The sequence below is a fragment of the Tinamus guttatus genome, unplaced genomic scaffold (assembly GCF_059628265.1).
Source record: "Tinamus guttatus ecotype Peru unplaced genomic scaffold, ASM5962826v1 Tinamus_guttatus_pri_ptg000683l, whole genome shotgun sequence".
Lineage (NCBI taxonomy): Eukaryota > Metazoa > Chordata > Aves > Tinamiformes > Tinamidae > Tinamus > Tinamus guttatus.
In genome coordinates this window covers 40,760-57,938 of record NW_028289217.1, presented here as the reverse complement: position 1 = coordinate 57,938, position 17,179 = coordinate 40,760, and the positions used below count along the sequence as shown (strand labels likewise).

General features: G+C 68.2%; 1 protein-coding gene across 1 annotated transcript; it reads left to right on the top strand.

The window, feature by feature from the left end:
• Positions 1–589: 589 nt before the first annotated feature.
• LOC148591876 (ATP-dependent Clp protease proteolytic subunit, mitochondrial-like) lies at positions 590–8,664 on the top strand. Its single transcript, XM_088536625.1, has 7 exons — positions 590–617; positions 1,685–1,786; positions 2,511–2,582; positions 3,828–3,924; positions 6,644–6,831; positions 8,302–8,407; positions 8,483–8,664. Exons 1-7 carry the CDS (start codon positions 600–602, stop codon positions 8,662–8,664), a joined length of 765 nt encoding a protein of 254 aa, XP_088392751.1. The 5' UTR covers positions 590–599.
• The last annotated feature ends 8,515 nt before the right edge of the window (positions 8,665–17,179 follow it).

Here is a 17,179-nt window from a genome sequence, read left to right as displayed (position 1 = left end):
CCCCCCGCGCGCCGCCGTTGGCCGCCGCCGCCGCCCGCCGCGCGCCCGTTGGCGGCGCCGCGCGTCGCTCCGCGCGCGGGTCCCGCCCCCGCCGCCCGCCATTGGCTCCGCGGGGCGTCCGTCACCTCCAGGAAAGGGGGGGCGGGAGGCGGGGGCGGGGGGATTGGCCGCGGCGGGAGCTGGCGAGCGGCGATTGGGCGGCGTCGCTGCCAATCAGGCGCGAGCGGGGGCGGGGGGAGCCGCGCCCCTGCGCGCATGCGCGTGCGGGGGGGGGAACACGCGCATGCGCATGGGCCGCGCGGGATGATGGGAAATGTAGTTTTCCGTGCGGAGGCGAAGACTCCCCCCCATTCGGGGGAGTGGCTCAATAGCCCGTGGCGTCACCTTTCCCCACTGACGTCACCGCGTGCCGGTTCGGGGCCATCTGACCCCGCTGTGGGCCCCTTGTCCCCCCGTGTCCTCCCCGCCATGTCCCGGTATCCTTCAATGTCCCCCGTTCCCGGGGAGGACGGAGTGGGGGGGACGCGGCGCGCTGCACGCTGGGAGCGGCGGTCACGTGAGGGCGGCGGGGCGGTCACGTGAGGGCGGCGCGGGGCGCCATGAGGCCGCTGGTGGCGGTGAGGGGGGTCCCGGGGTGTCATGGCGGGGGGGGCGGTTATGGGGGTGTCCCGGGGGGTCTCTGTTATGGGGGGGCCCTAAAGGGCTCCGGGCTTTGAGGGTTCATTGGGGGAGGCCCCGGTTTTTGCGGGGCTCCTGGTGATGGGGGGGCTCCGTAAAGGGGGGGTCCCGTTATGGGGGGGTCCCAAGAGGTCCTGGTTAAGGGGGGTCCCCAGTGTCCCGGCTATGGGGACCCCATAGGGGGGGGGTCCCCAATGTCCCAGGAACGGGGACCCCATGGGGGGGTCCTGACTGTGGGGGGGTCCCAGGGGTCCTGGTTATGGGGTAGGGGGTCCCAAATGTCGCAGCCATGGGGACCCCATGGGGGGGTCCCGGCTATGGGGGGGGTCCCAAATGTCCTGGCTATGGAGACCCCACGGGGGGGGGTCCTGATTGTGGGGGGGGTGCCAAATGTCCCAGCTATGGGGACCCCATGGGGGGGGTCCTGACTCTGGGGGGGTCACAGGGGTCCTGATTATGAGGAGGGGTCCCCAGTGTCCCGGGTATGGAGACTCCATGGGGGGGGGGGTCCTGCTTGTGGGGGGGGGTCCCAAATGTCACAGCTATGGGGACCCCATGGGGGGCTCCTGGCTATGGGGGGGTCCCAAGTGTCCTGCCTATGGAGACCCCATAGGGGGGTTCTGACTCTGAGGGGGTCCCAGAGATCCTGATTATGGGGAGGGGGTCCCAAATGTCCCGGCTATGGGGACCCCATGGGGGGCTCCTGGCTATGGGGGGGTCCCGGGGGTCCCGATTATGGGGGGCTCCCTGTGAGGCAGGTCCTGATTCTGGGGGGGTCCTGGGGGTCCTGATTATGGGGGGCTTCCTGTGAGGCAGGTCCTGACTCTGGGGGGGTCCTGGGGGGACCCGATTATGGGGGGCTCCCTGTGAGGCAGGTCCTGACTCTGGGGGGGTCCCTGGTCACGGAGGCTCCAGCCTTGGGGGGGGGTCTCAGGGCTCCCATGGGTTCAGGGTCCCCCCACACAATCCGTGGGTCCAGGGGGGGTCTCTAACGCCCCCCCCCCAGCAGGGGCTGCGCCTGGGCTGCCGGGCGGCCTCCGCGCGCGGCCTCCACGCGACGGCGCCGGCCCGAGGGCCCCCGCTCATCCCCATCGTGGTGGAGCAGACGGTGAGTGACGCCCCCGGGACACCCCCCGGGACACCCCCCTGCTGTAACACCCCCCGTGACACCCCCCTGTGACACCCCCCCGGGACACCCCCCTGCTGTGATACCCTCCCAGGACACCCCCCTGGTGACAGCCCCCGGGACACCCCCCTGCTGTGACACCTCCCTGTGACACCCCCTTGCTGTGACACCTCCCCCTGCTGTGACACCCCCCCTGCTGTGACCCCTCCCCTGCTGTGACACCCCCCAGCTGTGACAACCCCCCGCTGTGACACCCCCCCGGGACACCCCCCATGATACCCCCCTGTGACACCCGCCCGCTGTGACACCCCCCTGGTGACACCCCCCGTGACACCCCCCTGGTGACACCCCCCGGGACAGCCCCTGCTGTGACACCTCCCCGGGACACCCCTCCCGTGACACCCCCCCGCTGTGACACCTCCCTGTGACTCCCCCCCGTGACACCCCCCCTGCTATGACACCCCCCCGTGACGTCACACCCCGCCCGTGACACCCCCCTGCTGTGACACCTCCCGCTGTGACACTGTGACACCCCCTTCCCCGCTGTGACACCCTCCCGCTGTGACACCCCCCATGACACCCCCCCTGCTGTGACACCCCCTGCTGTGACACCCCCCCCCCCCCCAATGTCCCGGCTGTGACACCCCCTGCTGTGACACCCCCCTTGCTGTGACCTGCCCCCCCAATGTCCCCGCTGTCCCCGCAGGGCCGTGGCGAGCGCGCCTACGACATCTACTCGCGGCTGCTGCGCGAGAGGATCGTCTGCGTCATGGGGCCCGTGGGTGACATGGGGGACGGGTGACATGGGGGGACACGTGTGGCGTGAGGGGGACACGGGTGACATGGGGGGACACGTGTGATATGGGGGGACGAGTGGCGTGAGGGGGACATGGGTGACATGGGGGGACACGTGTGGCATGGGGGGACACGGGTGACATGGGGGGACACGTGTGGTGTGAGGGGGACACGGGTGACATTGGGGGACACGTGTGGCGTGAGGGGGACACAGGTGACATGGGGGGACGGGTGACATGGGGGGACACGTGTGGCATGGGGGGACACGGGTGGCATGAGGGGGACATGTGTGGCATGAGGGGGACACGGGTGACATTGGGGGACACGTGTGGCATGAGGGGGACACAGGTGACATGGGGGGACGGGTGACATGGGGGGACACGTGTGACATGGGGGGACACGTGTGATATGGGGGGACATGTGTGACATGGGGGGACACGGGTGGCATGAGGGGGACACGTGTGACATGGGGGGACACGTGTGGCGTGAGGGGGACACGGGTGGCATGAGGGGGACATGGGTGACATGGGGGGACACGTGTGGCGTGAGGGGGACACGGGTGACATGGGGGACACGTGTGACATGAGGGGACGTGTGGCGTGAAGGGGACACGTGTGGCGTGAGGGGGACACGGGTGGCATGGGGGGACACAGGTGGCATGGGGGGGACACGTGACATGAGGGGGACATGTGGCATGATCGGAATATATGGTATGAGGGGGACACATGTGACATGAGAGAGACACGTATGGCATGAGGGGGGACATGTGACATGAGAAACGTGGTATGGGGGGGACGTGTGGCATGTGGGGGACACATGTGCCATGAGAAAGGTATGTGACATGGGGGGAATATATGGCATGGGGACATATGCCACGAGTGGGACACATGGCGTGGTGGGGGACACGTGGCACGTGGGGACATGTGGCATGCAGAGGGGACATGTGGCATGTAGAGGGGACATGTGGCATGTAGAGGGGACATATGGAGTGAAAGGGACGCGTGGCATGATAGGGACACGTGTTGTGGGCAGGAACGTGGCATAGAGGGGACATACAGCATGTGGGGGACACAGGGCACGGGGGGACACGTGGCATGGGGACACGGGACATGGGGGGACACATGGAAAGGGGGGACGTGTGGCACGGGGGGACAGGTGGCACGGGGGGACACGGTGCTATGGGGACACGGGACACGGGTGACATGGGGACACCCCAATGTCCCCGCAGATCGATGACAGCCTGGCCAGCCTGGTGATCGCCCAGCTGCTCTTCCTGCAGTCCGAGAGCAACAAGAAACCCATCCACATGTACATCAACAGCCCTGGTGAGGGGACACGGGGACATGGGGACACAGGGGGGACATGGCGGGGACATGGGGGGGTCCATCCACATGTACATCAACAGTCCAGGTATGGGGACATGGGGACACCGGGGACATGGGGACATGGGGGGGACACGGCGGGGTCCATCCACATGTACATCAACAGTCCTGGTGAGGGGACATGGGGACATGGGGACATGGAGGGAACATGGAGGACATGGGGGACATGGGGAGGTCCATCCACATGTACATCAACAGTCCTGGTGAGGGGACACGGGGGGGACATGGGGGACATGGGGGGGGTCCATCCACATGTACATCAACAGCCCTGGTATGGGGACATGGAGGGGACATGGGGACATGGCGGGGACATGGGGGGGTCCATCCACATGTACATCAACAGTCCGGGTATGGGGACATGGGGACACCGGGGACATGGGGACATGGGGGGGACACGGGGGGGTCCATCCACATGTACATCAACAGTCCTGGTGAGGGGACATGGCGGGGACATGGGGGGGTCCATCCGCATGTACATCAACAGTCCGGGTATGGGGACATGGGGACACCGGGGACATGGGGACTTGGGGGGGACACGGCGGGGTCCATCCACATGTACATCAACAGTCCTGGTGAGGGGACACGGGGGGGACATGGGGGACATGGGGGGGGTCCATCCACATGTACATCAACAGCCCTGGTATGGGGACATGGAGGGGACATGGGGACATGGGGGGGAGACGGGGGGGTCCATCCACAGGTACATCAACAGCCCTGGCATGGGGACATGGAGGGGACATGGGGACACGGGGGGGACACGGAGGACATGGGGACATGGGGGACACGGAGGGGACATGGGGATATCGGGGACATGGGGGATATGGGGACATGGGGGGGGTCCATCCACATGTACATCAACAGCCCCAGTGAGGGGACAGGGAGGGGACATGGAGGGGACATGGGGACACGGGGGGGTCCATCCACATGTACATCCACAGTCCTGGTGAGGGGACCCCCATGGCAGGACCCATGGGTGGGTGGCAGGACCCACAGGGGCTGTCAGGACCCAGAGGAGATGGCAGGACCCCACGGGTGGGTGACAGGACTCATGGGTGGGTGACAGGACCCATAAGGAGGTGGTGGGGGGTGGCAGGCCCCATGGTGGGTGCCAGGCCCCATGGTGGGTGCCAGGCCCCACGGCGGGTGCCAGGCCCCACAGGTGGATGGCAGGACCCACAGGGGGTGGCAGGACCCATGGGAGGTGGCAGGACCCATGGGGGGGTGACAGGACCCATGGAAGGGTGACAGGACCCATGGGAGGGCTGGCAGGACCCACCTGAGGTGGCAGGACCTGTGAGGGGGTCAGCAGGACCCATGGCGGGTGGCAGGACCCACAGGGGGTGACAGGACCCATGGGAGGGCTGGCAGGACCCACCTGAGGTGGCAGGACCTGTGAGGGGGTCAGCAGGACCCATGGCGGGTGACAGGACCCACAGGGGGTGACATGGGAGGGCCAGCAGGACCCACCTGAGGTGGCAGGACCCATAAGGGAGGTCAGCAGGACCCGTGAGGGTGGTGGGGGGTGGCTGGACCCACGGGTGGATGGCGGGACCCATGGGGGATGGCAGGACCCAAGGTGGGTGCCAGGCCCTACGGTGGATGCCAGGCCCCATGGGTGGATGGCAGGACCCACAGGGGGTGACAGGACCAATGGTGGGGTTGGCAGGACCCAGAGGAGGTGGCAGGACCCCATGGGTGGGTGACAGGACCCACAGGGGGTGACAGGACCCATAACGAGGTGGTGGGGGGTGGTGGGGCGTGGCAGGCCCCTCGGGGGGTGCCAGGGCCCACAGGTGGATGGCAGGACCCACAGGAGGTGCCAGGACCCACAGGAGGTGCCAGGACCCACAGGGGGGTGCCAGGACCCACAGGTGGATGGCAGGACCCACGGCAGGTGGCAGGACCCACAGGGGGGTGCCAGGACCCACAGGAGGTGTCAGGACCCACGGGGGTGGCAGGACCCATAGGAGGTGGCAGGACCCACAGGAAGTGGCAGGACCCACAGAGGTGGCAGGACCCATGGTGGGTGGCAGGACCCACAGGAGGTGGCAGGACCCCACGGGTGGGTGACAGGACTCATGGGTGGGTAACAGGACCCACAGGGGGTGACAGGACCCATGGGAGGGCCAGCAGGACCCAGAGGAGGTGGCAGGACCCGTGAGGGGGTCAGCAGGACCCATGTGGGTGGTGGGGGGTGACAGGACCCAGAGTGGGGGCAGGACCTATGGGGCGTGACAGGACCCACAGGGGGTGACAGGACCCATAAGGAGGTGGTGGGGGGTGGCGGGGGGTGCCAGGCCCCTCGGGGGGTGCCAGGGCCCACAGGGGGTGCCAGGACCCACGGGAGGTGCCAGGACCCACAGGGGCTGGCAGCACCCACAGGGGTGACAAGACTCACAGGGGGTGGCAGGACCCACAGGGGCAGCAGGACCCACAGGAGGTGGCAGGACCCCATGCGTGGGTGCCAGGACACACAGGGGTGACAGGACCCACAGGAGGTGAGAGGACCCACAGGAGGTACCAGGACCCACAGGAGGTGGCAGGCCCCACGGCGGGCACCAGGCCCCACGGTGGTGGCGGTGCCCGTGCCCCACGGCGGCCCCCGTGCCCCACGGCGGGTGCCAGGCCCCACGGCGGCGGCGCTGACGTCCCTCCCGCGCAGGCGGCGCCGTGACGTCGGGCCTGGCCATCTACGACACGATGCAGTACGTGCTGAACCCCGTGTGCACCTGGTGCGTGGGGCAGGCGGCCAGCATGGGCTCCCTGCTGCTGGCGGCCGGCGCGCCGGGAATGCGCCACTCGCTGCCCAACGCGCGGATCATGATCCACCAGCCCTCCGGAGGAGCACGCGTGAGCCCCGCGGGAACGGGAATGGGGCGGGATGGGAGTGGAGTGGGAATGGAGCGGGAAGGGAGCGGGAACGGGGCGGGATGGGAATGGAGGGGGAACAGAGCGGGATGGGAACAGAGCGGGAGTGGAGCGGGAATGGGAATGGGGCGGGAGTGGGAATGGAGCGGGATGGGAACAGAGCGGGAAGGGAGGGGGAATGGGAATGGGGCGGGAGTGGGAACGGAGCGGGAAGGGAGCAGGGAGCAACATAGGGGCACGCGCCCACGCACGGGATTGGGACGGGATGGGCACGGGATGAGGACCGGCACATGGGTACGGGGAAGGAGCGGAGCGGGAACGGGATGGGAACGGGGTGGGAGCGGGGCAGGAATGGGGTGGGAACGGGATGGGAACGGGGTGGGAGCGGGGCAGGAACGGGGTGGGAACGGGATGGGAACGGGGTGGGAGCGGGGCAGGAATGGGGTGGGAATGGAGTGCGAACAGGGCGGGGAGCGACACGGGGGCACGCGCCCACACACGGGATGGGCACGGGATTGGAACGGAGCGGGAACAGGACAGGGACAGGGCAGGAACAGAGCGGGAATGGGACAAGAACGGAGCGGGAACGGGACAAGAACGGGGAGGGAGCGGGGTGGGAACGGGGCGGGAATGGGGCAGGAATGGGACGGGAACGGGGAGGGAGCAGGGCGAGAGCGGAGCGGGGCAGGAGCGGAGCAGGAATGGCACAGGAATGGAGCAGGAACGTAGTGGGAGCGGAGCGGGAGCGGGACAGGAGCAGGGAACAGGACAGGAATGGAGTGGGAACGGGACGGGAACGGTGTGGGGAGCAGCATGTGGGCACCCGCCCACACACGGGATGGGGACGGGATGGGAACCTGCACATGGGTATGGGATGGGGATGGAGTGGGCATGGGATGGGGACAAGGATGGGATGAGAATAGGAATGGGAAAGACAACGGGATGGGGACAAGGATGGGATGAGAATAGGAATGGGAAAGACAACGGGATGGGGACAAGGATGGGATGAGAACAGGGAGGGGAAAGACAATGGGATGGGGACAAGGATGAGATGGGGACAAGGATGGGATGGGGACAAGGATGGGATGAGAATGCGGATGGGAAAGACAATGGGATGGGGACAAGGATGGGATGGGGACAGGGACAGGAAAGACGATGGGATGGGGACAAGGATGGGATGGGGACAAGGATGGGATGGGGACAGGGATGGGATGGGGACAGGGATGGGGACAAGGATGGGATGGGGACAAGGATGGGATGGGGACAGGGATGGGAAAGACAACAGGATGGGGACAAGGATGGGATGGGGACAGGGATGGGATGGGGACAAGGATGGGATGCAGCAGGAGAGGGATAACAACAGGGATGGGACGGGACGGAGCTGGGGACAGCAGGACGCGGGGACAGCCCCGGTCCCGCCATCCCGTGTCCCACTTGGTCCCCGTCCCGCAGGGCCAGGCCACGGACATCGCGATCCAGGCAGAGGAGATCCTGCAGCTCAAGCGGCAGATCACGGGAATCTACGCCAAGCACACGCGGCAGGCGGCCGCCGTCGTGGGTGAGTGTCACCCGTGTCACCGGCGTCACCGGCGGCGTCACCGGGACGTCCCCGGTGTCACCCGTGTCCCCGCAGAGGCCGCCATGGAGCGCGACCGCTACATGAGCCCCGTGGAGGCGCAGGAGTTCGGGCTGCTCGACAAGGTGCTCGTGCACCCGCCGCCCGACGGGCAGGACGAGCCCCGGCTGGTGCACAAGGAGCCTCCGGAACCGACACCGGAACCGGCACCGGCACCGGGACCGGAGCCCCGGCCCTGACACCTCCCCCCCTTTTCATTAAACGGCCCCAAACGGCAGCTCGTGCAAGGAGGGGGTGTCGGGACCCCCCCCCAATCCCTTTCTGCCCCACTTGGGGCAATATTGGGGTCTATATCCCCCTCCCCAACCTATATCCAGGCCCTATATCGTCCCCTACCAGGGCTATATCTGTTTTAGTTGGGCCCTATATCCCCTCTGCAGATCCTTGTCTGTCTTGGTTGGGCGTTATATCCCCACCCAGACCTATATATGTCCTGGTTGGAACCTATATCCTTCTTCCAGACCTGTATATGCCCTGTCCAGGCCCTATATACTGCCCTAAGCCCATATTTGTCTTGACTGAGCCCTATATCCCACCTCCCAAGACCCATATATGCCCTGGTCAGAACCTATATCACTTCTCCAGGCCCATATATGCCCTGTCCGGGCCCTATATACCCCCCCAGACCCATATTTCTCTTGACTGGGCCCTATATCCCACCCTGCCAGACCCATATATCCCCTATTTGGAACCTGTATGCCCCCTCCAGACCTATATATGCCCCATCTGGGCCCTATATACTTCCCCAGACCCATATTTGTCTTTACTGGGCCCTATATCCCACCCCCCCAGACCCATATATGCCCCATCTGGGCCCTATATACCCCCCAGACCCATATTTGTCTTTACTGAACCCTATATCCCAACCCCCTCAGACCCATATATGCCCTGTTTGGAACCTATAGGCCTCCCCAGACCCATATATGCCCCAGCGAGGCTTTATACCCCCCCAGGACCTATATTTGCCTCGGCCTGGCCCTATAGATCGCGCGCGCCCCCACCCCGCCGTGAGGCCTCCCGCCGAACTACATCTCCCGGCATGCCCCGCGGCCCGCGCCTATTGGCCGGCGCCGGCAGCCAATGGGGGGTGAGAGGGGCGGGGCGAGGCGGGCTATTTAAGCGGCTGGCAGGGGGCGGGGCCAGCCGTGACGGGCAGGTGGGGCCGCGGCTGTGGGGCCGCTGCGAGGCCCCTATGGGGGCCCTTATGGGGGGGGGGTCCTATGGGGCAGAGAGGGCCCTTGGGGGCAGCTTAGGGGGTCGGGAGGCTGCTTGGGGGCCTGGGAGGCCCCTTGGAGGCCTGTGGGGCAAGTTCGGAGGCCGTTGGGCCCCTTGCTGGGGCTGTGGGGGCCGTGGGGCAGGTTCGGAGGCCGTTGGCCCCTTGGGGCCCTTTGGGGGGGGCATGGGGCAAGTTTGGAGGCCGTTGGGCCCTTGGGGGGGATGCGGGGCCCTTTGGAGGGGCCGTGGGGCAGTTTCAGAGGTCCTTGGCCCCTTGGGGGGGCTGTGGGGCCTTCTGAGGGGGTCGTGGGGCAGGTTCCGAGGCCATTGGGCCCCTTGGGGGGGCTGTGGGGCAGGTTCAAAGCCCGTTGGGCCCTTGGGGGGGCTATGAGGCCCCTTGGGGGGCCTGTGGGGCAGGTTCTGAGGCCGTTGTCCCCTTGGGGGGGCCCGTGGGGCAGGTTCAGAGGCCATTGGGCCCTTGGGGGGGGATGTGGGGCCCTTCGGGGGGGGCATGGGGCAGTTTCAGAGGCCATCGGCCCCTTTGGGGGACTGTAGGGCCTTTTAAGGGGGCCGTGGGGCAGGTTCTGAGGCCGTTGGGCCCCTTGTGGGGGCTCTAGGGTTCTTTGGGGGGGGCATGGGGCAGGTTCGGAGGCCATTGGGCCCTTGGGAGGGCTATGAGGCCCCTTGGGGGGGCTGTGGGGCCTTTTGGGGGGGCTGTGGGGCAGATTCAGAGGCCATTGGGCCCCTTGGGGGGGCTATGGGGCAGGTTCGGAGGCCTTTGGCCCCTTGGGGGGGCTATGAGGCTCCTTGGGGGGGCTGTGGGGCCTTTTGGGGTGGCTGTGGGGCAGATTCAGAGGCCGTTGGGCCCCTTGGGGGGGCTATGGGGCAGGTTCGAAGCCCATTGGGCCCTTAGGGGGGCCGTGGGGCAGGTTTGGAGGCTGTTCAGCCCCTTGGGGGGTCTCTGGGGGATTCGGGGCACTCGGGGGGGCTGTGGGGCAGATTTGGGGGGCCGTGGGGCAGCCGAGCGCCCTCCCCAGGGGCTGCGTCTCCCCCCAGCTCCCGTCCGGGGGGGCCATGGACACCCCGAGCCCGGCCCCCTCCCCAGGTAACGGCGGGGGGGGGCACCCGGATGCCTGGATCCGTGATCCGGGGGGCGGGCTCCGGAATGCCGGGATCCCATTCCGGATTGATCCCCCCTGCTCCAGATCCCAAGGATTTCCTGGGGGCAGCGGAGGTGGGGGGGGATTGGAGCCCCCCCAGCTCCCCGGGGGACACCGGGGGGCTCTGCCCAGCCCCCCTGGACCAGGCAAGAGTTGGGGGGGGGTCTCATAGGGGCTATGGGGTCTGGGGATCCATAGGGAGATGGGGGGGCTCAAGAGGGGGTTGGGGGGCACTGGGGGTGTTGGGGGGGCTGGGAGGGGGTTGTGGATTTGGGGGGGGTCCCTGGGGGGGGGATGAGGTTTGGGGGTGTCGGGGGGAGAGGACAGAGGTGTCTGGAGGGGCCCATGGGGGTCCCAGGAGTTGGGGGGGGTCACAAGGGTCCCCCGAGCCCCAGGTGGGAGGGGGCCGGGGAGGGGATCAGAGGGGTTTGGGGGCAGTTATGGGGGTCTGGGGGTGTTTATGGGAGCTGGGGGCGGTTGTGGGGGTCTAGGGGGGGTTATAGGGGCCTGGGGGTGGTTGTGGGGGTCTGGGTGGAAGTTGTGGGGGTCTGGGGGGGGCTATGGGGATTTGGCAGGTTTCTGGGAGCCTGGGGGGGCAGTTATGGGGGTCTGGGGGGTTATAGGGGTCGGGGGGGGGCTATGGGGAATTTGGGGGGGTTCCGGGGGCCTGGGGGGGCAGTTATAGGGGTCTGGGGGGGTCTATGGGGATCTGGGGAGTTTTGGGGGGTCTGGGGGGGGTTATAGGGGTCTGGGGGGGTCTATGGGCATTTGGGGGGGTTCCGAGGGCCTGGGGGGCAGATATGGGGGTCGGGGGGGGTTATAGGGGTCTGTGGGGGGCTCTGGGGATTTGGGGGCGTTCCGGGGGGGTCCCGGTGCCATCCCCCCCCCCCCAGGAGCTGGCGGCGCTGGGGCTGCCGCCCGGGGGGGGCCCCGCGGCGCTGGCCGGGCTGCTCCGGCTCTACCGGGAGGCGGCGGCCGGGGGCGCCCGGCGGGAGCGGGAGCTGGCGGCGCTGCGGGAACGGCTGGGACCCCTGCAGGTCCGGGGGGGCCCGGGGGGGTCTCCGCGGGTGTCCCCGTCCCCACGGCGTCCTCATGGTGTCCCCATTCCCCGGATATCCCCGTCCCCACAGTGTCACTGTGTGTCCGCACTCATCCCCTTGGCATTCCCACAGTGTCCCCTTCCCGATGATGTCTCCGTCGCCACGATGTCCTTGTCCCCACACTGTCCCCATCCCCACACTGTCTCCATCCCCACACTGTCCTCATTCGCATGCGTCCCCCTGTTCCATGTGGCTTGACCTTCCTCTCCTTGTGTTGCTCCTATGCCCGACATGTCCCCATATTGTCCTCGTGTCCTACAGTGTCCCCACGATGTTTTCATGCCTACCATGTCCCAATGCTGTCCCTACACTGTCCCCGCATTGTTCCCATACCTGCTGTGTCCCCACGCCGTCCCTGCATTGTCCCCATGGTCGCAGTGTCCCCACACTGTCCCAACACTGTCCCCACCGTATTCCAATGTTGTCCCCATGCCCGCCGTGTCCGTATGGCAGCAGTGTCCCCATGCTGTCCCCGCCGTGTCCCCACGGACGCCGTGTTCCCATACTGTCCCCACACTGTCCCCACGTTGTCCCCACGGCCTCCGTGTCCCCATGCCCGCCGTGTCCCCATGGCGTCCGTGTCCCCACACTGTCCCCACGTTGTCCCCACGCTGTCCCCGCCGTGTCCCCAGGCGCGGGTGGCCGCGTGCGCCCGGCAGGTCGCGGGCGGCGCCGCCGGCTCCGAGCGCCTGCGGGAGCAGAACCGGCGCCTGCGGACGCAGCTGGAGGCCGAACGGGCCGAGGTGCCGGCCGGGCCGGGGAGGGGACGGGGGGGACACAGCTTGGGGACACGCTCTGATCCCCCCCGGTGTCACCGTGTCACCTCCCCACAAGGTGGCCCGGCTGGGGGCCGCCCTGGCCACCCGCAGCGCCCAGCACGCCCTGGAGAGCCGGCGGCGGGAGCAGGAGCTGACCCGGCTCAAGGAGCGCCTGGCGGAGCGGCGGGAGCGGCGCCCTGGTGAGACCCCCGGGAGACCCCCGAGACCCCCAGACACCCCCGGGAGACCCCCGAGACCCCCGTGAGACCCCCAACCCCACCCCGGGAGCCCCGGGAGACCCCCGAGAGCCCCCTGAGACCCCTGTGAGACCCCAATGCCCCCCGAGACCCCCTGAGACCACCCCGAGAGCCCCTGAAACCCCCGTGAGACCCCGAGACCCCCGTGAGACCCCCAAGACCCCCTGAGACCCCCGAGAGACCCCCTGAGACCCCAACCCGCCCCAAGAGGCTCCCAAGACCCCGTGAGACCCCCAACCCCCCATGAGAGCCCCTTGAGACCCCCAGACACCCCCGTGAGACCCCAACCCATCCCGAGACCCACGTGAGACCCCCTGAGACCCCCATGAGACCCCAACCCACCCTGAGACCCCCGTGAGACCCCCCCGAGAGCTCCCTGAGACCCCCGTGAGACCCCGAGACCCCCCTGAGACCCTCGTGAGACCCCCATGAGACCCCGGAGACCCTCCTGAGACCCCCAGACACCCCCATGAGACCCCCGAGACCCCCGTGAGAGCCCCCCGAGAGCCCCCTGAGACCCCCGTGAGACCCCGAATCTCTCCTGGGACCTCTGTGAGACCCCAACTTCCCCCGAGACCCCCAGACACCCCCATGAGACCCCAACCCCCGCCCGAGAGCCCCAGACCCCCCTGAAACCCCCAGACCCCTCCAAGAGACCTCAATCCCCTCTGAGACCCCCAGACACCCCTGTGAGACCCCAATGCCCCCCGAGACCCCCCGAGAGCCCCAGACACCCCCGTGAGACCCCAATGGCCCCCGAGACCCCCCCAAGAGCCCCCGACACCCCCGTGAGACCCCTGTGAGACCCCAATGCCCCCGCCGAGACTCCCAAACCCCCCTGAAATCCCCAAACCCCCCTGAGACCCCCAACCCCCCCGAGAGCTCCAGAGCCCCCCAAGACCCCCAAACACCCCCCCGAGAGCCCCAATTCCCCCCCCCGGAGACCCCCAAACGCTCCCTGGGCTCCCCAAACTCCCCTTGGGCTCCCCAATTCCCCCTAAAAACCCCCTGGGGTCTCCCCAAACCTCCCCCGCCGAGACCCTCAGGACCCCCCAAGACTCCCAAGTCCCCCCTGGGCTCCCCAAACTCCCCCAGGGTCCCCCCAGCTCCCCCCTGTTCCCCCTAAACCCATCGGGGTCTCCCTGAAACCCCCCCCGGACCCTCCAAAACTCCTTGCCCCCCCCCCCCGGGCCCCTCAGGACCCAGTTGGGCTCCCCCAAATCTCCCTCAGGAGCCCCCCACCCCAGGGGCTTCTCTAAACCTTTTTGCCCCCCCAAATCCCCCTGGGGACCCCCCCAAACCTGTGTGGGATCCTTGAGACCCCCCCAAAACCCTGGTGCATCCCCCCCACCAGCCATGGAGCTTCTCAACGTGCTGCCGCGGGGGGGCGGCCGCCGGGGGGGCTTGAGGCCCCCAAAGACCCCCGGAATGTAGGAACTGGGCAGGGGGGGCTGGGAAATGGGGCTGGGGGGGCCTGGAATGGGGCTGGGGGGGGGTCCTGGGCCTGGGAAATGGGGCTGGGGGGATCCCAGGGGGTGGGAAATGGGGCTGGGGGCTCCTGGACCTGGGAAATGGGGCAGGGGGGATCCCAGGGGGTGGGAAATGGGGCTGGGGGTTCCTGGAATGGGGCTGGGGGGGATCCCAAAGGGTGGGAAATGGGGCTGGGGGTTCTTGGACCTGGGAAATTGGGGCAGGGGGGATCCCAGGGGGTGGGAAATGGGACTGGGGGCTCCTGGACCTGGGAAATGGGGCTGGGGGGATCCCTTGGGGTGGGAAATGGGGCTGGGGGCTTCTGGACCTGGGAAATGGGGCTGGGGGGTTCTTGGACCTGGGAAATGGGGCAGGGGGGATCCCAGGGGGTGGGAAATGGGGCTGGGGGCTCCTGGAATGGGGCTGGGGGCTCCTGGGCCTGGGAAATGGGGCAGGAGGGATCCCAGGGTCTGGGAAATGGGGCTTGGGGGGATCCCAGGGGCTGGGAAATGGGGCTGGGGGCTCCTGGAATGGGGCTGGGGGGGGATCCCAGGGGGTGGGAAATGGGGCTGGGGGGGATCCCAGGGGGTGGGAAATGGGACTGGGGGCTCCTGGACCTGGGAAATGGGGCAGGGGGGATCCCAGGGGGTGGGAAATGGGACTGGGGGCTCCTGGACCTGGGAAATGGGGCTGGGGGGATCCCTTGGGGTGGGAAATGGAGCTGGGGGTTCCTGGAATGGGGCTGGGGGCTCCTGGACCTGGGAAATGGGGCTGGGGGGGATCCCAAGGGCTGGGGGCTCCTGGAATGGGGCTAGGGGGATCCCAGGGGGTGGGAAATGGGGCTGGGGGTTCCTGGAATGGGGCTGGGGGGGATCCCAAAGGGTGGGAAATGGGGCTGGGGGCTCCTGGACCTGGGAAGTGGGACTGGGGGGAATCCCAGAGGGTGGGAAATGGGGCTGGGGGCTCCTGGAATGGGGCTGGGGGGGGGTCCTGGGCCTGGGAAATGGGGCTGAGGGGATCCCAGGGGGTGGGAAATGGGACTGGGGGTTCCTGGACCTGGGAAATGGGGCTGGGGGGATCCCTTGGGGTGGGAAATGGGGCTGGGGGGATCCCAAGGGGTGAGAAATGGGGCTGGGGGTTCCTGGAATGGGGCCGGGGGCTCCTGGACCTGGGAAATGGGGCTGGGGGGGATCCCAAGGGCTGGGGGCTCCTGGAATGGGGCTAGGGGGATCCCAGGGGATGGGAAATGGGGCTGGAGGTTCTTGGACCTGGGAAATGGGGCAGGGGGGATCCCAGGGGGTGGGAAATGGGGCTGGGGGTTCCTGGAATGGGGCTGTTGTGGGGGGGGTCCTGGGCCTGGGAAATGGGGCTGGGGGGATCCCAGGGGGTGGGAAATGGGGCTGGGGGGGCCTGGAATGGGGCTGGGGGGTGTCCTGGACCTGGGAAATGGGGCAGGGGGGATCCCAGGGGCTGGGAAATGGGGCTGGGGGCTCCTGGAATGGGGCTGGGGGGGATCCCAGGGGGTGGGAAATGGGGCTGAGGGTTCCTGAGATGGGGCTGGGGGCTCCTGGACCTGGAAAATGGGGCTGGGGGGATCCCAGGGGGTGGGAAATGGGGCTGGGGGGGATCCCTTGGGGTGGGAAATGGGGCTGGGGGTTCCTGGAATGGAGCTGTTGTGGGGGGGGGTCCTGGGCCTGGGAAATGGGGCTGGGGGGGATCGCAGGGGGTGGGAAATGGGGCTGGGGGGGCCTGGAATGGGGCTGGGGGGTGTCCTGGACCTGGGAAATGGGGCAGAAGAGATCCCAGGGTCTGGGAAATGGGGCTTGGGGGGATCCCAGGGGCTGGGAAATGGGGCTGGGGTCTCCTGGAATGGGGCTAGGGGGGATCCCAGGGTCTGGGAAATGGGGCTGGGGGCTCCTGGGATGGGGCTGGGGGCTCCTGGACCTGGGAAATGGGGCTGGGGGCTCCTGGGCCTGGGAAATGGGGCAGGAGGGATCCCGGGGGGGGGAAATGGGGCTGGGGGCTCCTGGAATGGGGCTGGGGGGATCCTAGGGGGTGGGAAATGGGGCTGGGGGCTCCTGGAATGGGGCTGGGGGGGATCCCAGGGTCTGGGAAATGGGGCTGGGGGCTCCTGGGATGGGGCTGGGGGCTCCTGGACCTGGGAAATGGGGCTGGGGGCTCCTGGGCCTGGGAAATGGGGCAGGGGGGATCCCAGAGGGTGGGAAATGGGGCTGGGGGCTCCTGGAATGGGGCTGGGGGGGATCCCAAAGGGTGGGAAATGGGGCTGGGGGCTCCAGGAGCAGGGGGGGGATTTGCCCCGGGGGGGGGTGTCCGCACCCACCTTGTCCCCCCCAGGAAGGAGCCGCTGGGACGAGCGCGGGGCAGCGCGGGGGGGACGAAGGCGGCAGCGACCCCCTGCGGGCGCCGCTCCTCGGCGCCGGATCCGGAGCGGGATCCGGAGCGGGAGCGGGAGCGGGAGCGGGAGCGGGAGCTGGAGCAGCTGCGGGCCGAGGCGGCGGCCGCGCGGGAGCTCATCGTGCTGCAGCACCGGTGCCTGCAGGTGACCCCGGTGGGGACAGCGCCACACGGGGTGGGGACAGTGTCACACGGGGGGGACAGTGTCACACGGGGTGGGGACAGTGCCACACGGGGTGGGGACAGCGTCATACAGGGGAACAGTGCACAAGGGTTGGGGACAGCGTCATGGTGGGGGACAGCGCCACAGGTTGGGGAC

Bases quoted from the DNA above. Each gene is read 5' to 3' on its own strand.
- LOC148591876 (XM_088536625.1), top strand. The intron at 3,925-6,643 runs GTGAGGGGACAC...CCTCCCGCGCAG, and splicing joins CATGTACATCAACAGCCCTG to GCGGCGCCGTGACGTCGGGC. The intron at 6,832-8,301 runs GTGAGCCCCGCG...CCCGTCCCGCAG, and splicing joins AGCCCTCCGGAGGAGCACGC to GGCCAGGCCACGGACATCGC.